General features: G+C 43.5%; 1 protein-coding gene across 8 annotated transcripts in view; it reads left to right on the forward strand.

Moving 5' to 3' along the window:
• Positions 1 to 25,474, forward strand: part of SEPTIN6 (septin 6) — a 75,345-nt gene that overhangs the window by 15,860 nt on the left and 34,011 nt on the right. For all 8 annotated transcript variants that reach the window (XM_059680175.1, XM_059680173.1, XM_059680171.1 and 5 more), the window contains exons 2-3: positions 702 to 816; positions 8,708 to 8,903. In XM_059680175.1, coding sequence (XP_059536158.1) covers positions 807 to 816; positions 8,708 to 8,903 — 206 coding nt within the window. In that variant the 5' untranslated portion in view covers positions 702 to 806. The remainder of the gene's footprint in view (positions 1 to 701; positions 817 to 8,707; positions 8,904 to 25,474) is intronic.

The raw sequence follows: 25,474 nt of genomic DNA on the forward strand, positions 1-25,474 counted from the left end.
GAGGGATAATTAGAAACATCGATGAGAGGGAAACATCGATCAGCTGCCTCCTGCACACCCCCTACTGGGTATGTGCCCGCAACCAAGGTACATGCCCTTGACCAGAATTGAACTTGGGACCTTTCAGTCCACAGGCTGACGCTCTATCCACTGAACCAAACCGGTCAGGGCAATCAACTCATTTATTGATGGGCATTCGGGTTATTTCCATATTTTATCAAAGCTTAGTCTCTTAACCTCTACATGGTACCACCATTGTAGATCCCCAAAATGCCCTAGAGAGAGGAGTAATTCAAATCCCTTTGTAATATTTACTGAACATGTATGCACGTACCAGGCATTGTTCTAAGTTTGTTACATGTGTGAGCACATTTGAGTCTCCCAATCACCTGTAAGATAAATAATATTATCTCATATGACAGACGGAGAAGGAAGTGGAGTTTCTGAGAGGTTATCCAGCTTGTAAGTGAGTTGAGAATTTAACCAAGTTTGTGAACCTCTGGAGCCAGCGGTCTCATCTCCTGCCCCTGCCCTCCCACCCCTTATAAGCACCTCTGTAGTTTGCTTTGCCTGGAACTATGGTGACAGGCGCCTGGGCGGATGTTACTTCCTAACACATATATTATTTGGATGGAGAAGTGAGGCCCAGATTGCTTGTGAGCACATGTTCATTTTCTCCCCTCCATCCCCTTCCAAATTAGGGTGAAGGTTGCCGAACTCTCCCCCTGGCTGGACACGTGGGGTTTGACAGCTTGCCGGACCAGTTGGTGAATAAGTCAGTCAGCCAGGGCTTCTGCTTCAACATCATGTGTGTGGGTGAGTATTTTCACAGCAGAAATTTCTATTACAGAATATAGATACTTAATAGCTGGATGTGGCTTTGCAGGTAATTAGGTTAAATAGTATGTCATTCTGATCTTCTTGCAAGGGTGTCCCTCCCCCTGCTTTCTTCTTTTATCCTCTGCTTGTTTTTTTTTAAACACCTGGCTGTAATGACATTTTCTGCTGGTCAGACCAGAATATGGGGTCATACTTTGAGGGAAAGTGAGCTGTGTGATACCCTGTGGAAATTTTGCAAGAGAGCTTGCTGGCTCAGCTATTGCTGTCAGGTTTGTTTTGACTGCAGAAAATGGGAGCCAGGGCAGAATTGGGATGGAGGTAATGGCTGCAGAAAGATGCATACAGCTGCTGGGTAGTGGGTTGGTCCGTCTGTTTCCTCTGCAGTCCTGCGATGCTTGCTACAGTTGGAACTCAAATGCAGGGACCACATAGCTGTGTGCGAAGTTCTTTTATTCCCTTTAAGTATATCTCTGTCTGGACCTGTAGTCTCAAATGTGGAAAACCACATCTTAGCCACCTCTGATATGCTAATCTCTGCACACAGAGTTCAATAATGTTTATGAAAGGAATGAATGAGTTAAGCCCACAGGATCCACTTATTATGCTTCTCAAACACTCCCACATTAGCAATTTGGGTCCTTAACAGGGCTTTGTGAAGTGAGCAGAGTGAGTAGCATTCATATCCTCATTGAACAGATGGAGACCCAGAAGCTTGGGAGGATAAGGACTTACTTGAGGCAACACAGAATAAGTGGCAGAGCAAGGACAAGGACCCACATCTAGCTGACCCATTGTCCCGCCTTCTACTTCTCTAACTGCTGCTAGCAACATGTCCTGAGAACACAAAAGCATTTTAAAAACTCAAGCACCAACCAAATATGAGGGACAAAAGTTCCTTGACATTCTTTAAGAATCTCTCCTTAGACCTTAAAAAATCCCAAATTTGCAAACACGATCATAGCATATAATTTTCACTACACAGTGCAGTAGAGCATACCTACATATTTTCATTGACCTACTTCCAAACCTTAATAATTGTATAATACCATAATAAAGTCCGTTTTCATGCTGGTTGAAACACTCAAATACCTCTGGTAATTGCCTTTTCTTATTCTTGTATAGAGCTTATGGGGAACTCATTCATGTTGAGGATCATGTTGAGCCACTCTTGAATTGGGTATTTTACTCTTTAATGTAAAGTTTTCTAACCAAGGTCATTCATTTTCTTCTCCTCCATCCCCAGCACTCTTCCATATCACTTTCTATAGGAGAATAACTGCACACTCAAAGGCAAGTGGAGCACAACAAAGTCACTTCTAAATATGGACGACAGGCTGTCAGCTAAGCTCACTCACTAGCTTAATGGCTCCCCCCCACACACCAGCTTTGGAACCTATGAAATGAAAATAAGTGCTTCACAAATTTCAGATCATGGGTCTTAGAGTCTAGATCAGCCGTGGGCAAACTACGGACCGCGGGCCGGATCCGGCCCGTTTGAAATGAATAAAACTAAAAAAAAAAAAAAGACCGTACCCTTTTATGTAATGATGTTTACTTTGAATTTATATTAGTTCACACAAACACTCCATCCATGCTTTTGTTCCGGCCCTCCGGTCCAGTTTAAGAACCCATTGTGGCCCTCGAGTCAAAAAGTTTGCCCACCCCTGATCTAGGCTGTTAATTCATCAAATGCCAGAAATTCTCTGATGGTTATGATTAGTTGCTATTAGGAGAAGGATACGACATAAATAGAAGTCACGATGATTGACATCAAGATGAAATGCTATCACATGTAATATGAGGGCTGCCAGATCTCTCCAATCTTTGGCTGATGGCCAACTTATTTTACGTAATATTTGATTACTAAAAATTTCCACACAAACATACTAGATTCTCTTGGCATTCCTTCCAGAGCTTTGTATGACCTGTACTGAAGTTGAGGAGATGAGAAGTGAAATGACATACCCACACCAAGCAACCTTTCAACCAATTGGGTGGGCTAGTAAGCTTCAGGAGGGAGGCCATGCAAACAAGAATAGCTCTCTGAGGGCGGACGTGTGGGATAATTGGACATGTGGGTCACAGGCTCCCCAACAGCCCAGAGGGAGAGGCAGCCAAAGTCATGGCAAACAAGTGGGAGAAATAGTAAACCCCTGTCCTTGAGTTCCAGCCTAGGCATTGTACAATTGTGAATGCTTCAGCGTGCACCTGCTGGGCTAGCCTTGCTTAACTGCCTGAGACAGACCCTCCAAGAGGGGTGGGGTAGGAAGGAGACATTCACCCCCAAGCAGTCACCCTGTCTCTTTCTTTCCCCTAATGTCAAGTTTCATAAAATGGCTGCCCTAATAGCTCTCCTCTTAGCCCTGCAGGTGCAACCATTCAATGCACCAGCCTGGACTGAGTTAATTTCATTCTTCATCCTTGATGCACAAAAGCCTTCAACTCATGCATTCTGTTCTCTGACTGTGCTTGCGACCCTGTCATTGCTCAGAGAACCCACAATTTTGGCCAAGGTCACAAGCAGCTAAGAGTGGCTCCAAGCCTGCAATCTCAGCTCAGCCATGGGGCTCGGTGCTGTTGCTGACTTGGCAAAGGGTTTGCAGCTTAGCTGCTGAAGGTGATCTTTTCTCTTACAGGACTCAGTGACCATGCTTTCACGCCTGCCTACCGCCTGTGCATAACTGACAGGTTTACTCCCTTAATGACTGTTTGGGCATAGAATATGTTCCCCCAAAGGATTTCTTTTCTTTTCTAATAAGGCAGTTTAAGTGTAAAATTATGGTAGCACTAGCTTCTATTATTAACAGAGACCCAGGGTATTTTTAGCACAGTATTTATTTATCTTGGTGCTGGGCTGCTGAACAGAGGCCCAAGCCTAGCAGAGTAGGTACCCGTCATGTACATGTGTGCATGTGTGTATAATGAGATTGGAAGAGATAATTTTTATGAATCCAGAGCCCAATTTAAATGTCAGAATACCAATAAATGGCACCTACAATGATTATTTTTTTAGAGGGCTAAGCATATTGGTGTGAGCATATTAAAATTCCTTCTAGCCCTGTCCAGTTTTGCTTAGTGGATAGAGCGTCGGCCTGCGGACCAAATGGTCCCGGGTTTGATTCCGGTCAAGGGCACATACCTTGGTTGCAGACTCCTCCCTGGCCTCGGCCCTGGTTGGGGCTTGTGCAGGAGGCAACCAACTGATGTGTTTCTTCTCTAACATCAATGTTTCTCTCTGTCTTTTCCTCTCTCTTCCACTCTCCCTAAAAATCAATGGAAAAATAACCTCAGGTGAGGATTAACAACAACAACAACAACAAAAAGAGACTCCTCCTCAACAAATTCTCTAGGGTTGATAATAATTACTGATTATGTTCTTCTCTCCTAATAAAAAATATCTACTGGTTGCTTAGCTTTGCAAATTGCTAGGATCCCATGATCCTAGATATAGTGCAGGAGGCCTCAGAGGAGCCGCCAGAGACAGCAATACAAATGTTCTGCTGGGAAAGAGCCCCAAAACGACTCAGCCCTCCGAATGTGCCAGCAACAGTAATGCCTGCGAGGAGCACAGAGAGTCATAATGATAATATTTACTTTGAAGCTGCTCAGGATTCCAGTCACAACTGGAGTCTGTCGAACTTGGAAAAAAGCATACAAGAGAAACAGGATTGAGGTTCACTAAAGGAGGAGGGGAAGGGCAGCTAGCATTCTATCAAGGTCAGGGGTCAATTGGGAAAGACAAGTTGCCAGCAGCGGTGTGCTCATCAGTGTTTCACCATCTGTGCTCAGGAGAAAATTGCCATGGTGTGCAGCATTTCCGTTGTGTCATTATTCCCACCATAGCTGTTTTTTTTTGGTTTTTTTTTTGCTGCCAACCTGTCGTCACTGCACATGGACTTGGGAAGAGCTGCAGGAAGCTGGGCAAGCTGGCTCCTGTACAGCAGTTTGCTCTGCCAGATCAGGAAGGAGAAAAAATCAAGGTCACAAAGCCAGGCATGACCTTGTCCCTGTCCACAGGCTCCCTTGGCCAACTGGAGTTCCTGGAGAGCTTCCTTTTGGACTCCTCCCTTTTGAACTCAGGGATGTTTCTCTGGGTTTATTCCATCATTTGGAGCTGGAAGAAACTTTAGTTCCATGTGACTGAGCTCTATGTGAACAGGGATTGGGGCTCTCTTGTCCACTGCTGTATTCCCCAGCCCCTAAAACGCTGTCTGGCTCCTATTAGAGGCTTTGTAAATATTTGCTGAATGACCAAATGAGCCAACATATGATGCCTATGGGATGCACTAGAGCAGTGGTCGGCAAACTGCGGCTTGCGAGCCACATGCTGCTCTTTGGCCCCTTGAGTGTGGCTCTTCCACAAAATACCACGTGCGGGTGCGCACGTACAGTGCGATTGAAACTTCGTGGGCCATGCACAGCAGTCGGTATTTTGTGGAAGAGCCACACTCAAGGGGCCGAAGAGCCGCATGTGGCTCGCAAGCCGCAGTTTGCCAACCACCGCACTAGAGCATATTGGTTATAAGCATGGGTTCCAAGTTCACACTGCCTCGATTCACATGCTGACTCTGCCACTTACTACTTTGTAATCCTGGGCCAGTTACTTCATTTACATTATACAGATGAGGAAGGTCAGGTGCAGAGAGGCTGAGAACGGGGCAAATGCACATCGCCAGGGAGTGGCTTGGTTAACTCATCTGTAAATTAAGGACAGATAGTAATATCTACTTCATAGGCTCATTTGGGGGATAAAATAAGAAAATACGAAATATTTACAGCAGTGCCTGGCACATAGTAAGTGCTCCATAAATGATAGCTGTTATTACTACTCTAACCTGATCGTGTTATGGAGAAGGAGACTGAGGCCCAGAGAGGGGAAAGGGCTCCATTCAGGCCACACATTCATTTAGTGATGACATGGCTGGGGCTCTGCATTTCATCACTGGCAAGGACTTCATTGCACAGGTGCCAGAGGATACAAATACTAGCAGCAGATGAAGAAAAGGGCTACATTTTTTTTTTACATTTAAAAAATTAATTTTAGAGAGAGGAAGAGAGAGAGAGACATTGATGTGAGAGACCTCAATCATTGCCCCAGTCAGGGATCAAACCTGAAACATGGGTATGTGCCCTGACTGGGAATTGAACCTGCCATCCATTGGTGTATATGATAACGCTCCAACCAACGAAGCCACAGCGGCCAGGGCTGTTACAGTGGTTTTTAACTCAGCATACAGAGGTCAACATTGGACTATCCCAGTGAGTATAGTTTGAAAAAGCATATTTCATAGTATGTGGAGTTTTTTTAATTTTTTAAAAAATCTAGTGTTTCCAGAATACTATTTGCAGTGACTTGAAATCCTCCTGGCTGATGGTGATGACTTTAAAAGGGTTAAACCCTGCTCAGTTATGAGGAGGGAGGAGGAGAGAGAAATTGACCCCTAGGGACTCCTCAGGTTTCCTACTGGAATCTAACTGCCAAGCCCCACCTTCCTGCAGGGGTGTGGAATATGCTGACCTGATCTGAATTTGGCCACATGTGCCCTCCCTCCCACTCAATACTAAGCCCAGGGCAGCATGGGAGGGGACATCTTCCTAGGCTCAGGCTGAGGCTGTGCCAGCCATTGAGAGAGAGGACCTACTCTATCCACCCCCAGGCTCCACATTGATGGGAAAGCTGGAATGGGGGCACTCAATAGCCATGGGACAGCTCACTTGATTTTCTGTCCTCTTCTCATGTTGCGTTTATCACGATTCCCTAGACACCCATGGGTTCTTTTCTTCCAGACATTCGTCCTTGGGAATACAGTTTCCACAGCCTTTTTGTGCTGGCAGGTATTCGGATGGTCATTTTCCCTGCTGCCACTCCCTGCTGCCCTGCCCTGCCTGCAGGCCTCTGTTTCTTCAGCTGTGCAAACAGGGTGGGCCCCTCACCCTGTAGTCCTGGTCCTGAGGCCTGTGTGAGCCGAGCTAGGCACTCTCTGGAGTACAGGAAGCTGTCCCCTTCCCTGCTCTCTGAGAACCCTTTGGATCAGAGAGCCAGGGAGCCAGCTCTGGGTGTTGGGGAGGCAGGACCCACCACTCTTTAGTTGTTGCCAGGCATTCAACAAAGAGCTCAGGGAACAGAAGAGGGGGTGGAGATGGGAATGTACAAAGCCAGGCTAAAATGTAGCTTGAACCTCAGTGCCCAGAGGGAAGGCGAGTTAGGGTGTGGGAGCCACCCTGTGTTTCCACCTCAGAGGTGCTGGCCCCATTTGCAGTTAGCTGCTCCCCACCCTTGGGCGGGGAGGGGGTGATACATTCCATTGCTTGGCCAAGTCTGTCACCTCCCATTGCAAAGGCCTCACCTCACCACATTTTTCTTGGGACCCAAATGCTTCCTGTTTCTTTGGGGAGGAACAAAGGGGCCTCTTCTGGGAGAATCTTTGCTGCTAATAGGTATAGCAGGCCCTGGGTGGAAATATGATCTGTGTGAGGAACCATTTTCCTGCACCCTGACAATCAACCCCATTAGTCAGGCCTGGCTATGGAATTGGGCTGGGGGGCCGGGTAGCTGGCTGAATTGAATGTTCTCCTTGTTCTCTCTCTCTCTCTCTCTCTCTCTCTCTCTCTCTCTCTCTCTCCCTCTCATCTCTCCACACACAGAAGCTCTCATCAACAGATATTTTAAAAAGCACCTCTTGCATTCATAGTTGGGAGAAAAGAGGCATGGAAGATCCAAAGCTAGATGCACCCAGAGGGTGGAGGGGAGACGGACCATTTGCAATTAGGCAGCCCTAACCCTAGTCCTGGACTGCCTTGCAGATACTAGTATGTGCTGTCAGTCACAGGGGGGATTTGCCAGGTCAAGATTTGCACAGTGTAAACCGCTCTTGACTATAAAGACAGTCAACACTCACATCTCAGCAGTTGGGAGGGAGAGGGAAGAAGAGGGGTGATGATAACAGAATGGCAGGGTAGTCTAGGTAGTCAAAGGCAATCCAAGGTAATTAACTACTGAATCTTGTATTCCTGAATTGCTTGGGGCAGGGACCCAAAAACAGCCTGGATTCAAAGAGACTGTAAACAGCTGTCATACCCAGCCCAGCTTGTGGCTTAACATCTGGCCTAACTCCCATGCCACCAGCTTCCCTCCAATGTCTCATTCCCTGAACACTCCTTGGCTTATGGCAGTGGCTTGAGTTCCTTCGGTCTTCCAGAAATAGCCTCCCAAACCTGCTCAACCCCCTGGGAGGAGAAGCCGAAGGCCACACAGTCTCCCCACTGGGACACACATTCATTCGGGCATCATCGGCAGAGCACTCTGGTCCTGGCCGGGAGGTGACATGGGGACTGAGGGGATAGTTATTTGATGAGAGACTGCTGTACCTTTCTTTTAAAATTTAACATAAGCTTTTAATTTTTATTACTAAAGCTATACATGTTCCTCACAGAAAGTTTGGAAAGTAGAGAAAAGCATAAAGAAAGAAATGAAAACCACATATAACCCCACCACTCACACATACCCATTGGTAAGAATATATTGTATTTCCTTCCAGTCTTTTTCTAGGCATAACTCTACCTCTCCAATCATTGCCTAGAACAGTTTCTTTTTCTAACTATAAAACAATGTGTACTCAATTTTCACATAACAAAAAAAATGAGGAATAAAAGGAAAATTACTCCAATTGCAATATCCTGAGATGACTACTGCTAATATGTTGATGCAGTTCCTTTCATTTTTTTCACTTAATTGAGATCAAACAGTCCACTTAGTGTCTTATCATGTACACTTTCCCATGTCAATGAATATGCATCCAAAACATGATGTGGAATGGCTTCACAGTCACTATGTGAATGGACCATAATTTATCCTTTTGCTTTTCAGGAGAGACAGGTTTGGGCAAGTCCACCCTCATGGACACCCTGTTCAACACTAAGTTCGAGGGGGAGCCAGCCACCCACACACAGCCAGGTGTCCAGCTTCGGTCCAATACCTATGACCTCCAGGAGAGCCACGTGGGGCTAAAGCTCACAATTGTTAGCACGGTGGGCTTTGGGGACCAGATCAACAAGGAGGACAGGTAAGGACGGGGGTGGGGTGGGAGGCTGGTGGGAGGCCATGGGAAATAGCTCACCACAACAGTCTTGAGAGACCACAGATGTCATGGTCCAGCCTAGATCTCTTCTCAGAATGGTATAGGCAGGCAGCAGATCCCTCATAAGTGCCACCTCCACCCAGGGTCCCTGTGTACAGCAACTTTTCTACTCTACACATTTTGCCAAAAGAAGGGTGTCTTTCTAGTACGCATGGATGAGGTCTCCATTCCATTCAGCAGACATTTACTGAGCTCCCATCTTGTGTCAGGTACTTCTGTGCTCTGACAATCTGAAAAGGAATGACCTTGTCTTTGCCCTTGAGGCACTCACGGGGAAGGCTGGTTTTAAACAAATCAATTCAGTTGAGTGATATGCTCTGTAAAGAACAAGGTACAAGGAGGTAAAGGACAAATTACAATGAGAACCCAAAGGAGAGAACAGTCAATTCCACGTGGGGAGGTCAGGGAAGCCTTCACATAGGAGGTGTCCCTGTGCTGACCCTTGAAGAATGAATTGTTTTGCCAGACGGATAAGGGCAGGGAGGGAAGGGCATTCCAGGCAAGGGTAACTGCTTGTACAAAGGCAGAGATGTAGAAGATTATGGTATATTCTAGGGAACTGAAGCTTGCTCTCTTTGCCAGACCAGAGGCAGAGCTACTGTGAAGTTAATGAAACTTAAGCTTCAGGGCCCTCACTTACACAGTTCCCTTTCAAGGCCAGGTAACTAATTTTTAGTCATAATATTATATTATCTTTCTTGGAGGGCCCTTCAAATCATATAAGCTTAAGACTCCACAACAAACAAACAAACCCGAGTCTGCCCCTGAGCTAGTGCTGGGATAAGCTGGGAAAAGTAAAGGAGATGATCCTGAAGACTAACAGGTGCCAAGTCCTAGAGGGATTTACAGAACTGCCTATGTGGAGCCATTGAATGGTTTTTAGAATAGAATGATGTCATCTGATTGGCCTTTGAAGAAGGTACTTTGAGATAAACTGGAGAGTAGGAAGATCAATTAGGAGATTACTGGCCCAATCGCACTAGGCCAGAGTTATATCAGGTGCTGAGATAGGATGAGGGGACAGATTTCCGGCTTTGAAGAGTAGACAAATGGTGGCAGAATTCAGTAAGAGAGGATACACTTTTAAAGGAATCACTTCTGTTTTGGACATGTTGAGTTTGAGTTGTCTGTGGACCATGAAGACACTTGATGACCTTCAGTGGTATGCAGCTGAATATACAGGGTTAGAGGTCAGGAAAGGGTCTAGCCCGGAAATAGAGATTTTAACTGCAGACTCATGTAAGATCACTTAGGGATCAGAGTTGAGCGAGATGAACACTAGGCTAAAGATGAAAACCTTAGGCTGTTAAGTGAGCAGATGGAGGAAAAGACATCCTAAAAGAGACAGTTCAGGAATAAGCAGAGAGATAAGAGGAGGTCTGAGGTATTTCTAATGGTGTGTGAACGAGGGGTGGGGAGAGCTCAGAGATGAGGATGTGATGTGGGCTAGGGCCAGGAATGGGGGTCAGGCACCATCTGCATTTAACTGGAAGTTACATGGTTATCACATGTGCTCATCCCAGACAAGGCCATTTATCATTTTGAGCAGTCTCTGCTCATTCTTTCAGGATTCTGTTGCTTCTTAGATGAACTGAATCCCAAATTCTTCTATTTCTTCCTTCAAGTTACAACAGCCATTCTTATTTCCTTACAATGAATATATTTAAAATATATGTTTATTGATTCCAGATAGGAAGGGAGAGGGAGAAAGAGATAGAAACATCAATGATGAGAGAGACTCATTGATTGGCGGCCTCTTGCACTCCCCACACTGGGGATCGAGCCCACAACCCAGGCTTGTGCCCTGATGGGGAATCGAATCGTGACCTCCTGGTTCATAGGTCGACGCTCAACCACTGAGCTACACTGGCTGGACTGAATAAATATATTTAGTTTCTTAAAAATTGAACTGCTTTCTGTTTTCCATTTAAAATTCTAAACAAAGGACATCTCTGCTTTTTATAGGCTTGTTTTTTGTGCTAATCTTATTTGGTTGAGAATGAATTAGACGCTCTGGAACGGGGATATTCAGGTCACAATACGAATGCTTAATCTCAGCTGCACATCGCTCAAGTTCTCGGTTAAATTTCTTTCAGTTCTCGGTAACATACATTCAGCAGATCTAACATTGGAAAACGTCTTGATGGTGGTTTGGGAGGACTGAACTGATACAACACCTTAGAGGCTAATCTACTCCCATTATATTTGTATCATCTTAATTGTATTTCCTGATTATAAATATGACTAGGGGCCCGGTGCACGAAATTCGTGCACGGGGTGGGGGGGGGAGGTGTCCCTCAGCCCAGCCTGCCCCCTCTCACATACTGGGAGCCCTCAGGCGTTGACCCCCATCACCCTCCAATCGCAGGATCGGCCCCTTGCCCAGGCCTGACGCCTCTGACAGAGGTGTCAGGCCTGGGCAGGGGACCCTCATTTCCCCCCATCACTGGTTCTGCCCCAGCCCCCTCTGATTGCTGGCTCTGCCCCTTGTCCAGGCCTGATGCCTCAGCCAGAGGCGTAGACCCCCATCACCCTCTGATCACCTGATCGGCCCCTTGCCCAGGCCTGATGCCTCCGCCAGAGGAATCATGCCTGGGCAGGGGACCCCCATCTCCCTCTGATCGCTTGCTCCACCCCCCGCCCAAGCCTGACGCCTCTGACCCAGGCTTCAGGCCTGGGCAAGGGGACCATCATATCCCCCCAATCCCCGGCTCCGCCCCCCGCCCAGGCCTGATGCCTCGGCCAGAGGAGTTGACCCTCATCACCCTCCGACCACCAATCACCGGATCGGCCCCTTGACCAGGCCTGAGGCCTCCGGCAGAGGTGTCAGGCCTGGGCAGGGGACCCCCAGCTCCCCGCGGTTGCAGGCTCCGCCCCTGCCCAGGCCTAACGCCTCTAGCCGAGGCGTCTGGCCCGGGCAGCGGGGACCCGCAGCTGCAGCGGCCCCGCGATTGTGGGTTCTGCTTTAGGCCCAGGCAAGGGACCCCTAGCTCCCGGGACTGCCAGCTTCGACCATGCCCAGCTCCCATCGCTGGCTCCACCCCTACTTCCTGCTAGCACTGGCCAGGGCGGCAAAGGCGCCTGATTCTCCGATCATGGCTGGGGGGCAGGGCAAAGGCGGCCCTAGGGCCGCCTTTGCCCTGCCCCCCAGCTCTTAGCTCCCCCCTGGGTTTCCGATCACTGTCAGTGGCAGGGGGCTTCTTCCTGCTTTCCCTTTCGCCTCCCTGCATTGTGCCTACATATGCAAATTAACCACCATCTTGTTGGCAGTTAACTGCCAATCATAGTTGGCAGTTAATTTGCATATAGCCCTGATTAGCCAATGAAAAGGGTATCGTCGTACGCCAATTACCATTTTTCTCTTTTATTAGTGTAGATACATACTTATACAAAATCGAATACGGTGGTCCCCCTGATCTGTGGTTTCATTTTCTGCGGTTTCAGCTGCCTGCAGTCAACCATGATTTGAAAATATTAAATAGAAAATTCCAGAAATAAACAATTCATACGTTTTAAATTGCACACCATCAGAGTAGTATGGTGGAATCTTGCATCATTCCACTCCCTCCTGCCCATGAGCACATCCTCCCTTTGTTCAGGGTAGCTGTCTATGCTATCCTCCTATTAGTCACTTAGTAGCCATCTCAGTGATCAAATGGACTCTCGGTATTGCAGTGCTTGTGTTCAAGTAATCCTTATTTTACTTAATAATGGCCCCAAAACACAAGAGTAGTGATGCTGGCAATTTGGATATGCCAAAGAGAAGCTGTAAAGTGCTTCCTTTAAGTGAAAAGGTGAGTCTAGTATATACAGTACAGTAAGATATTTTGAGAGAGAGGACATCACTTTCACAAAACTTTTATTTCAGTATATTGTAATAATTGTTCTGTTATTAGTTACTGTTGTTAATCTCTTACTGTGCCTGATTTATAAATTACACTTTATCACAGGTATGTATGTAGAGAAGAAAACACAGTATACATAGGGTTCAGTACTATCTGTGGTTTCAGGCATCCACTGGGAGTTTTGGAACGTATTCCCTATGGATAAGGGAGGACTCCTGCAATAGAAACTAAAATAAGTAGAAATGACCCTGGCTGGCGTGACTCAGTGATTCAGCATCAACCTAGGAACCAGGAGGTCACCGTTTCATTCCCGGTCAGGGCACATGCCCAGATTGGGGACTCGATCCCCAGTGTGGGCGTGCAGGAGGCAGCCAATCAATGATTCTCTCTTACCATTGATGCTTCTCTCTCTCTCTCTCTCTCTCTCTCTCTCTCTCTCTCTCTCTCTCTTCAATAAAAATATATTTTTTAAAAAATAAGTAGAAATGAAAAGCCTCCCTGAAATGGCTGGAGAGCAGAGGTGGAGTAAACTCCAGGGATTTGTAATTTAAAAACCCCAATGTTTTCTCCATATAGATAGGGCCATTTGGGTATAGAGATGTCAGTGCAACTACATGGAAATAGAGCATCAGAATGCCTGCTTTACTCAGGGTGCACAGATAAACAGAGGGACAGTGATGAATGCCATCATTTATTTTTCCTGGAAAAAGTCACCATTGAAAAGATTCTGGAGCAAAAGGAACCCAAGAGGGAGACAAAAGGACTGGCTGGAGAGGGGCATAGGCTTAGGAATTTAGGCTTTGGTCTCAGACAGACCTGGATTCAAATCTCATTTTGCCACTAATTAGCCCAGGGATTTTGGACAAGTGTTTTGTGCCAGCCTCAGCTCCAGTGGTGTTGTGGTCAGATAGGCCCTAGTGATTCTTATTGTGATTGGAAGACACCCTCTGCATTAACCACTGGGAAACTTTGGGTGTGTGTGCGTGGGAGGTTTATTACTCACAGGTCCTGGAAAGCACAGGGCATACTGGCCACACTGTGAGAAAGAGAGGGAGCACATGGGCCTGGGATTCTGTTTTGATTGAGGTTGAGGGTTTGGGGCTAAGGTTTTGTCGGCTCAGTCTTTACTGGTGAATTTAAAACATAGGAGCAGGAATTTAAAGTGGGGGAAGAGCCCTAGCCAGTTTGGCTCAGTGGATTGAGCGTCAGCCTGCAGACTGAAGGGTCCCAAGTTCTATTCCGTCAAGAGCACTACCTCAGTTGCAGGCTGCTGGCCCTGGTTGGGGGCATGCGGGAGACAACCAACTGATGTGTCTCTCTCACATCGGTGTTTCTCTTTGTCTCTCCCTCTCTCTTCCACTCTCTCTAAAAATCAATGGAAAAATATCTTCGAGTGAGGATTTAAAATAATAATAATAATAATAATAATAATAAAATAAAGTGTGGGAAGAGAAAAAAACTAGTGGTCCAAAAGCTCAGTAATGGAAATGAACCAAGATCCCTAAAACAAAGGAGTTTAAGGCAGAGGTGGGAGTAGCCTAGCTCTCCATCTTTAAGTGGCTGGTGATGTGTTTATTCAGATAGCCAACTTTGAAGTGGATGCCTTGGCAATCAAAACTCAAGTCAGGCACTTGTATTACAAAAGAGAAAAAGAAAACTGTCAGGGCTTACACTATCATAAGACACAAATTCTCTATGCCTCAGTTTTCTCACCTGTAAAGTGAGGGTGATGATAATACTACTATCTACCCTAAAGGGTTGTGGTGAGGCATAGTTGATATGTATGGCATATGAAAAGCTTAAACAGTGCCTGGCACAGAGTAACTAATGAACAGAAGATATTGTTATAATCATGACTGTTATTGGTAGAAGAACCAAGGGAGAATTATATCATGTAGCATATGGGAGGAAATGATAAATGGTGTCCAGGAAGATAAGGACTGAAAAATATCCATTGGGTTTGGTAACAAGAAGGTCATTAACACATTTAGGAATAATAATTCCAGGGAAATTGTGGGTAGAAGCTAGATTGCTGTGACTGAATGGGAGATAAGGAAGTAAAAGCGTCAGAATAGCAAAAAGAGTAATAGAACAGAAAAGTGACTCCAAGATCAAAGTCATGTGTATATGGAAATTTAGCATAAGGAAGTCATCAAGGAAAGAATTGACTATTCAAGAAAATGCGCTGGGAAAATAAGCCATCCATTAGGAAAAAATAAGAAGAGACCTTCCCACACAAACATCATTTACAAAAATAGATTCCAGTTGGATTAAAAACAAGTTCTAAAAATATAAGAAGAAAATGTAGAGGAATATTTTATAACTTTGGGAGTATAGAAGGCTTTTCTAATCGTAACACAAAATCCAAAAGTTATAGAAGAAAAGACTGACAAATGTAAATTCATTGAAACAAAAAAAACTTTTGTATATTGAAATATACCATAAATAAAAGTAAGAACAAAGTACAAATTGGGAGAAAATATTTGTAACCTATATAACAGACAAATGATCTTTCTAAAATGTAAAAGGGCTCCCAGCTGGTGTTACTCAGTGGTTGAGCATCGATCTGTGAATGAGGAGGTCTCGGTTTGATTTTCAGTCAGGGCACATGCCTGGGTTGCGGGCTCAATGGGCTCCATCCCCAGTGTGGAGTGTGCAAGAGGCAACTGGTCATTTATTCTCTCACCATTGATGTTTCTCTCTCTCTCTCCTCTCCCTTCCTCTCTGAAATCAATAAAAATATTTTTTTTAAAAATAAATAAAATGTAAAAAGCTTCTACAATTCAATGAGAAATAAACCGGTCATTGACAGAAGGGAAATACAAATGGCCAATCAAAATATGAAATAATGCTCTATTGACTTCACCAGTGATTAGAGAAATGCAAAATGGAACACTGAACATTTTTTCAACCATCAGATTTGCAAAAATTAAAGATAAAAATATATCCACTAACATCAGGTAATTTCATTCATTTTGCTGGGACTATAAATTTATGCAGCTTTTTGGAGGGCAAGTTTGGCAGAATCTATTAAAATGTAAAATGTGAATACCTTGTGATCCAGAAGTTCCATTTTTAGGTGTATAACCTAGGGAAACAGTTGCACATGTTCATGAAAAGCATACAAAAAGGATATTCACTATAACATTTGTTATGGAATTTATAAAATTTAAACAGTCTAAATTTCCACCAATAGAGCAACTAAATAAATTATGATACAACCATACCATGGACTTGTATTTGGCAGTTGAAAAGAAGGAGGTAGATCTATATGCCCCAAAAATGTGGGCATATTGTTAAGTGAAAAAAAGAAGTTGCAGGATGATATGATCATGATGTCATTTGTGTAAGTCTGCCCCTTCCCAACACAACAGCAAACATTCTCTCCACCTCTCTCTCTCTCTCTCTCTCTCTCTCTCTCTCTCTCTGTATGTATGTAAATGGATAAAAAAAGTCTGCAAGGATCATCAACAAACTGAAAATAGTATTACCTCTGAGGAGGGGAGAATAAGTACATGTATTGCTTGCATCATTAAAAATAAAGGAGAGGGGGTATGGGGGAGAGATCAACCAAAGGACTTGTATGCATGCATATGAGCATAAACAATGGACACAGACAATAGGGGGCTGAGGGCATGAGCTGGGGGTAGGAAGGCATGGGGGATAAGGACACATATGTAATTCCTTAATCAATAAAGAAAATAAAAAAGATGGAAAGTAACAAAAAAAGAAATAAAAAAGAATGAAGTTTTTAAAAAGGAATTAGATAAAGTGGGTGTAGACTACTCGTTTTAGCTTTCTTGACCTGGGAAAAAAAGAGATAAAACAATGTCTAGGGGAAGACAAGGTCGGGATGGGCGAGATGATGAGGGCTTGTACAGGAGCAGAAGCTTTGAGAATCGAAAGGATGGGGCAGGTGTGAGAGAAAGAGTCCACAAGACTTAGTAACCAAATTGAGGTGGGGGATCTGGTTCACTTTATAAAATACTAAATGTCAACTGTGTGACAGGTACAGTGTCAAGTGCCAGGGATACTAAGAAATAAGGCAGTCTTTAGTTAAGGAACTTGCAGTTTAGAAGAGGAGACAAATACATATACGAATTTTACATAATGTGTTAAATATAATAACAGAGGCATGTGGAAGGGGGCTGTAGGAATAGGAAGAGTAGCAATTGGCCAAGCCTGGTGGAGTGTAGGGTGGAGGTTGCTGAGAGGGGAGAGAATGTGATCAGAAATGGCTCAACTACGTCTTGACATTTTGTAGAATGAATACAGGTAGCCAGCTAGCATGTAGTGAGTATTCAGTATATATTTGATGAATGGATGATATATACATTGATGGGAAAAATAAAGCACTAAAGACAATACTTCTAAATTTCCATCATTCAAAACCAAAAGTATTCAATTAATGTGTTAACTAGGATGCCGATGAGGGTAGAAAATGTCTCTAATGTGTTCAGCAGTGAATGAGAAGTAAATTTTTAAAAAGAATAGATTAAGCCCTGGCCAGGTAGCTCAGTTGGTTAGAGCATCATCCTAATACACCAGGGTTTTGGGTTCAACCCTGGTCAGGACATATAAAAGAAACACCAGCCCTAACTGGTTTGGCTCAGTGGATAGAGCGTTGGCCTGCGGACTGAAAGGTCCCAGGTTCGATTCCAGTCAAGGGCATGTACCTTAGTTGCAGGCACATCCCCAGTAGGGGGTGTGCAGGAGGCAGCTAATCGATATTTCTCTTTCATTGATGTTTCTAGCTCTCTATTCCTCTCCCTTCCTCTCTGTAAAAAATCAGTAAAATATATTTTAAAAAACCCCCACCTTATTATTAAAAAAAAGAAACACCAATGAATGTGTAAATAAGTGGAACAACACATCGATATCTCTGTCCTTATCTCTGTTTTTCTCTCTGTCTCTCTCCCGCTTCTTCTCTCTCAAATCAAGAAAAAATAAAAAAGAATAGATTATTCTTTAAAAAAACATTTCCATCCACCCATTAAATATTTATTGAGCACCTATTGTAGGCCAGGCTCTGTGACAGTGGCAGAAAACAAACTTGACTGTTAAAGGAAAAAACAGACAGAGGAGTAGATGGAGAGAAATGTGTGGTTGAGGAGGATTAGGTTGAGGGGATTTTTTTTTGGAGATGAGAGAAGACTCGAGTATGTTTATAAGTTGAGAAGAAGGAGTCAATAGGAGGTGAGGAGCTTATAGACAAAATAAGGTTCTAAGAGCATGAAAGGAATGAGATCAACTGCACAGGGGTAATGGGCCTTGGACAGGATGAGCGTCCCTTCATTTTCAGAGACTAAAGAGAAACCAGGAAGAGTTGATTCATTTTTAGAGGGGAGGGAGTGAGGCAGGAAGTTGGGGTAGTGTGAGCCTGATGGCCTCAATTTTATTGGTAAAACAGGAGGTAAAACCATCTTGTGAGAGTGAAGGGGTTATTAATATGTTTTGGAGCTTGAGGAAAGTAGTAAAAATTTGGAATGGTCCACGAAGGCAATGGGAAGGGAGCCAATGAAAGCTGAGTAAATGGATTGTCATGTTGCTCTAAAGGCCCATGAGAGGTTGGAGGCCATGAATTTGTAGTGGTGCCAAGACCTACAGTTTTGTGATTGCTTCTAGCCAACTTCAGCAGCAGTGGTGTAGGAGCAGAGAGAGCAGATACTAAAATTTGTTCAGCACAGCAGTTTTGCTAGGGAAGTAGGATAGAAGGCGGGATACAATGGAAATGAGGTTGTTGGTAAAAAAAAAAAAAAGTGGTTCTGCCGAAACCGGTTTGGCTCAGTGGATGGAGCGTTGGCCTGCGGACTGAGGGGTCCCAGTTTTGATTCCGGTCAAGGGCATGTACCTGGGTTGCGGGCACATCCCCGGTGGGAGATGTGCAGGAGGCGGCTAATCGATGTTTCTCTCTCATCGATGTTTCTAACTCTATATTTCTCTCCCTTCCTCTCTGTAAAAAAAATCAATAAAATATATTTTTTAAAAAAAGTGGTTCAGGTAATCAATTATGGGGTTGATCCTGGGCCAAGAAAAACGATGAGGCCAGGAAGAGGCTGATATCTTGTGAGATAAAGGAGAGGTCAAGGTACCAGAGGACTCTATGGAGTGAAAGATCAGGTTTAAGAGGATCGAAAGCAAAAGAGAGCTGGAAAAATGTGAGGTTGTGGTCAGATAGTGGGGTATTAGAGAGAGTACTAGTATGTCGGGTGAAACTGATATGGCTAGTGGTAAGGTGTGTAGGTGGCTGAAGTAGAAGGAGCTAAAGGTTGTGAAGTTGAGGCAATCAAGGAATTAAGAGGTTGAAGGTTGATGGGTTATCTAAAGCACATTGTAATCACCCAGAATGGGGAGAAAGACTATGGATCAGGTGCTACCAGAAGAAGATGGAAGAGGTCTCAAATAAAGAGAGGGCTTTATACTGAGGTAGAGGAGTAACAGTCTCAGTCTAAAAGTGGCTCTGAGGATCCCCGTGAATGCCCACCCTAGTGACCCCAATTGTGGGAGAATGGGATGCCTACACTGAAGAGGGCTTCCAGGTATCGGTGTCCTCAGGGTTGTGGTGTCCTCAGGGAAGAATGAGGTTTCCATTAAGGGAAAAAGGTAGGCAAGTTCTAGAAAGAGGCAGATGATATAGGCCAGCACTTCTCAGACTTTAATGTTGTATGCAAGCTTTGGAGGTGTTTAATAAAATGCAAATTCTGATCTTGTAGGTCTGTGTTGGGTACTGGAGATTTTGCATTTTTAACAAGCTCTCAGATGATACTAATGCTACTGGTCCAAGAACCACACTCTTGTACTCTGAATGGCAAAAATGTAGGCAATTTTGTTTTATCATGGTACAGGGATTTCAGAGGGCACAGTGGAAATGTTTTTGAAAGAAGAGAGCTACAGGAGGATGAGCCCATAGAGGGATGCGTGCAGAAGGAAGAAGAGGTGACTGGAAGGATGGTAATAGAGTGAATTAGCTGTTGTCACTTTTGGCATTGTTCTAGAAGACCTGACCTTGTGGTAACTTGGCTTTTTGTCTAAGATGGCGGTGTTCAAGTACAGTGTCTGTGACCAGGTCTTACAGGTTGCCAGCAGGAAGCCTCTGATGGCTGTGTTGGTGGAGAACTGGCACATGGGGGAGGAAGGATACTAAGATGATGTCCAGGTGTCTAGGAAGTGTAGTAGGAAGACAATGATAAGCGAGACCATGGGAGTAAGTGAGACCACTCAGGGATAATAGGCATGTAATGTGTAGAAGGACAACAGAAGTGGTCCACGATTAAGCTTAGACACAGGCCAAGGTAGGGTAAGTGAGAAAGTAAGAGTTATAGAGGTAGGATATAATGGTGGCAGTGAAGCCAGAGGACAGTGTTTCAAGAAGGGACTGGTGCCCTAGCTGGTTTGGCTCTGTGGATAGGCATCAGCCTGTAGACTGAAGATTCCCAGGTTCAATTCCGGTCAAGGGCACATGCCTGGGTTGTGGGCTTGATCCCCAGTAGGGGGCATGTAGGAGGCAGCTGATCAATGATTCTCTCTCATCATTGATGTTTCTATTTCTCTCTCTCTCCCTCTCCCTCTCTGAAATCAATAAAATATATTTTTAAAAAAGAAATATTTTTTAAAAAGAAGGGATGTCAACATTATCAAGAATGATGAAATTTGAAGTGTTCACTGAGAGATAAAATTATTATTTTTCTATAATATGTCTGTTTAGCAAACCCAAAGTAATCAACTGGAAAACAATTCTAATGAACAATTGTTCAGTAAGGTATCCAATTTTAAAATAAACATGCAGAAAGCCATAGACTTTTTTTTTGTGCTGCTATAATTTTTTATCTTTATTGTTGAGAGTATTACAGATGTCCTCCTTTTTTCATTGCCCTCCTCTATCCAGATCCTGCCCTGCCCCAGGCCTTCACCAGGTATCCCTTCCCTATTGTCTGTGTCCATGGGTAATGCACATATGCATATAAGATCTTTGGTTAATCTCTTCCTGCCCACCCCCCTTTCCTCTGAGATTCATTTGTTCCATGTTTCCACGCCTCGGGCTCTATTTTATTCATCTGTTTATTTTGTTCATAAGATTCCTTGTTCGTTTATTTTAGATTCAATTGTTGATAGGTATGTATTTATTGCCATTTTATTGTTAGTATTTTTTTTTAATCTTTTTCTTCTTCTTCTTAGAGAATACCCTTCAGCATTTCATATAATACTGGTTTGGTGGCGATGAACTCCTTTAGCTTTTTCTTATCTGTGAAGCTCTTTATCTGACCTTCAATTCTGAATGATAGCTTTGCTGAATAAAGTAATCTTGGTTGTAGGTTCTTGGTATTCATCACTTTGAATATTTCTTGCCACTCCATTCTGGCCTGCAAAGTTTTTGTTGAGAAATCAGCTGACAGTAATATGGGCACTCCCTTGTAGGTAACTGACTGCTTTTCTCTTGCTGCTTTTAAGATTCTCTCTTTGTCTTTAACCTTTGGCATTTTAATTATGATGTGTCTTGGTGTGGTTCTCTTTGGGTTCCTCCTGTTTGGGACTCTCTGTGATTCCTGGACTTGTATGTCTATTTCTTTAACCAAGATGGGGAAGTTTTCTGTCATTATTTCTTCAAATAGGTTTTCAATTTTTTGTTCCTTTTCTTCTCCTTCAAGCATGAGGCACATATTGGTGCACTTGAAGTTGTCCTAGAGGCTCCTTACACTATCTTCATATTTTTGGATTCTTTTTTCTTTTTTTGATTCTTTTTTCTTTTTGCTCTTCTGATTGGGTGTTTTTTGCTTCTTCCATTCCAAATTGCTTTGATTCTCAGTGTCCTCTACCCTACTATTGATTCCCTGTAAATTATTCTTCATTTCAGTTAGTATATTCTTCATTTCTGACTAGTCCCTTTTCATGTCTTTGATGTTCTCACTAATTTCCTTGAAAGTCTCACTAAGTCGCTTGAAGCTCCCCTTAAGTTCCTCGAGCATCCCTATAACCATTGTTTTGAACTCTGTATCTAGTAGTTTGCTTGCTTCCATTTCATTTAATTCTTTTCCCGGAGATTTCTTCTGTTCTTTTATTTGTGACATGTTTCTTTGTCTCTTCATTTTGGCTGCTTCCCTGTCTTTGTTTCTATGTGTTAGGTAGAGCTGCTATGTCTCCAGTTTCAATGTGTTTTCTTCTTTAATTCTCTAGTTGTAGGACTTCCATTCAGCTAGATTTCAGGTGGTTCTGAATGATGGTTGCTCTGTATTTTAGTTCAAGCCACAGACTTTTGATCAACCAACAATAACCAATTTGAAAACATTATGAAACAAAAGACCCCATTCACAGCAAAACCCCCCACAAAAACCTTACTATACCTTACCCACAAGACCCTATGTGACCTGTTCCCTGCTGCTTTACTTGCTTTATCTCTTATTATTCTTGTTTCTATTAAGATGAAATTCACATAATATAAAATTAACTATTTTAAAGTGAACAATTAAACGGCATTTAATACACTTACAATGTTATGCAACCACCAACCTTTACCTAGTTCCAAAATATTCTCATCAACCCAAAAGGAAATTCATTAAATAACACTCCCTATTTCCCTCCCCTTCAGCCACTGGTAACTACTATTCTACTTTTTGTTCCTCTGAATTTGAGTACTCTAGGACTCAGATAAGTGGAATCATACAATATTAGTCCTTTTGTGACTGGCTTCTTACACTTATCATGGTGTTTTCAAGTTCATTCATGTGGCTACTTGTGTCAGAACCTTCTTTCTTCCTTTAAATGGCTAATAGTCCATTGTATGGATATGCCACATTTTGTTTATTCAGCCATTAACTGATGAACATTTGGGCTGTTTTCACCTTTTGGCTATTGTGAATAGTTTATTCTTCTTCTTCTGTTAACTAGCCTCCAGCTCCCTTGCCTTCTTCCTTTTGTTCAAACTTGCTTCAGGACCATTACATTTGTTATTTCTCTTCCTGAAATGCTCCTCTCCCAGATTCCCCTTGGCTCTCTCATTCTCATCTTTGCAGCTCAAAGGTCACATCCTTAGAGAAGCCTAATCACTATGTTTAAAGTAGCTGAACCCTGAGTCACCTTTTATCCAATTATCCTATTTTATTGTCTTTATAATGCATGTCACTAACTGAAATAAATATGAAGAACTGTCTAGAGCAGGGATTGCTTTGTGCCTTAGGACTCTTTAGTGAGACTTAGGGGCTCATTTTCTTTTTCTTTTTTTTTTTTTAAATATATTTTATTGATTTTTTACAGAGAGGAAGGGAGAGAGATAGAGAGTTAGAAACATCGATGAGAGAGAAACATCGATTAGCTGCCTCTTGCACATCTCCTACTGGGGATGTGCCCGCAACCCAGGTACATGCCCTTGACCGGAATCAAACCTGGGACCTTTCAGTCCTCAGGCCGACGCTCTATCCACTGAGCCAAACCGGTTTTGGCTATGGGCTCATTTTCAAAATAACATTTTTAAATGCCTAAAATACACCAATTATACTAAAATATAGTTAATACTGAAATATTTTTAAATTGTGATTTAACAATTCATGTACTTCTTTTAATTCCTGAAATAACAATACCTATAAGCAGGTCTAATAAGTATCATAACTTAAAAGTTTGGTGAGTATAAATGTTGTTTTGAGATATTTGCTGAACTATAATAGGAAACAAAAATATCAGTGATTTCTATTGATTATGAAATCTTGGGTAGTGCTAAAATTACAGTAGAGTGTTACCAACGTTTGCACCTAAAGAGAATGCTAAACTTTAGTTAAAATTTAGTGAAAAAGATGTGTTTTTGTCCTGTCCAAATTCATGGACATTATGAATTCTACCCACAGACCCCTTAGAGGTCTGTAGACGCCAGTTGAAGAACTCCTACCCTAAAATGTAAAAGATAAACAGTAGTGATGAAGAGGGGAGGAGTATGTTAGAGCTGGGTTTTGTAGGAGATGGTAAGAAATCATAGTAAGTCAGGGAATGACTAGCTAGATGAACGCTCCCTCTACCCCTCACACCCATGGAACTTGGGTGTAAAAGAAGTAGCAGTTTCAAGTTGAGAAGGATATGAGAGAAACAACTTGCTTGAAGAGGAGACAGGTATCACAGGAAGGAAGCATTTTGTGAAGAGGTTGCCTATGAGAGTACAGGATCTTGTTTATCGTGTTTTGAAGTCCATTGAGCACAACAGAGTGGGGTGGAAGAGATGACTACCATGGGAAGATGAGCTGTTGGGAATGGGGGCAGAGCCATTATCCCAGATTCCATACTGAACACTGACGAGACAAAGATGAATCACCTATTTAGGATTAGACTGAACCAAATCTTCTTGGTTGATTGGCTAGTTTGGCTGGTCTGATTCATATACCCCTTCAGAGACCCTAAGAGCCAGAGGCAGCAGCAGAAAGATAGGCCCAGGGCATCACCAGAGATTCAGGGGAGGAAAGCTAAAAATGCACACTTTTCTTTCCTCCTTTGATCTCTTTTGTAGAGTAAAATACTGAAGTAAAAAAGTTATGTAATGGACAAAAAAAAATGAATCAGTGCCATGATTAGATCATTCAAACCAGCTGATCATCCAAAATTTAATTATATGAGTCTAAGGGATGCACCCTGCATCCTCACTCCTAATTCTTCAGGAACCTTCTAAGGTTCTCTGCAAGAAAAAGACTCTTTGATGCTATTACCCTTCAGAACAATGTTTGGCTCAGAGGGATCAAAGGAAGAAAGGACTATATTTTTAGATTTTTTTCTGGGGCTCTAGAGGTAACCTGCACCTGGATCTCTCCTCTGTATGTAGCTCCTAGAATCTAGGATTCTGTAATTATTTTTTTAAAAATTTATCTTTATTGATTTCAGAGAGGGAGAGGGAGAGAGAGAAACATCAATGATGAGAATCACTGATTGGTTGCCTCCTGCACACCCCCTATTGGGGATCAAACCCACAACTGAGGCATGTGCCTTTGACCAGAATCAAACCCAAGACCCATCAGTCTGCAGGCTGATGCTCTATCCACTGAGCAACACCAGCTAGAGCTGTGATTCTTTTTAAAAATATATATATTTTATTGATTTTTTACAGAGAGGAATGTAGAGGGATAGAGAGTTAGAAACATCGATGAGAGAGAAACATCGATAGCTGCCTCCTGCACACCTCCCACTGGAGATGTGCCTGCAACTAAGGTACATGCCCTTGACTGGAATCGAACCTGGGACCTTTCACTCCGCAGGCCGACGCTCTATCCACTGAGTCAAACCGGTCAGGGCAGTGATTCTTTTTTATAAAGCTGTTTTCCCTTCTCTAAAAGAGGGAATCTTTCAAAAAGGCTCAGGTTGGGGGCTGCTGCAGGTAGGAGGTGCTGCCTAGGCCCCACTCCTCCTTTAATCAGATTCCCTTCTGGCAGTGGTATCTGCAGACTCACTGCCCCAGCTCTTCTAGCCCCAGATGGAGAGACAGCAGAGACAGGGAGATGAGAACAGAGTCAGGGCTGAAATGAAGCTGACCTAGATAGAGCAGAAAGAGGCCACAGGGGCAGCAGGAATGGCCCAAGGGAGAAGGGAGAAACTTCCTAGGACAGGGAGCTGTTGTTTAAGAAGTCCTGGCAAGACCTGAGGGCCGCAAAGGGGGGCTGCATATGGAGGAGACTCAGTGAGCTTGGG

This window comes from Myotis daubentonii, chromosome X (genome assembly GCF_963259705.1).
Source record: "Myotis daubentonii chromosome X, mMyoDau2.1, whole genome shotgun sequence".
In the NCBI taxonomy this organism is placed as follows: domain Eukaryota; kingdom Metazoa; phylum Chordata; class Mammalia; order Chiroptera; family Vespertilionidae; genus Myotis; species Myotis daubentonii.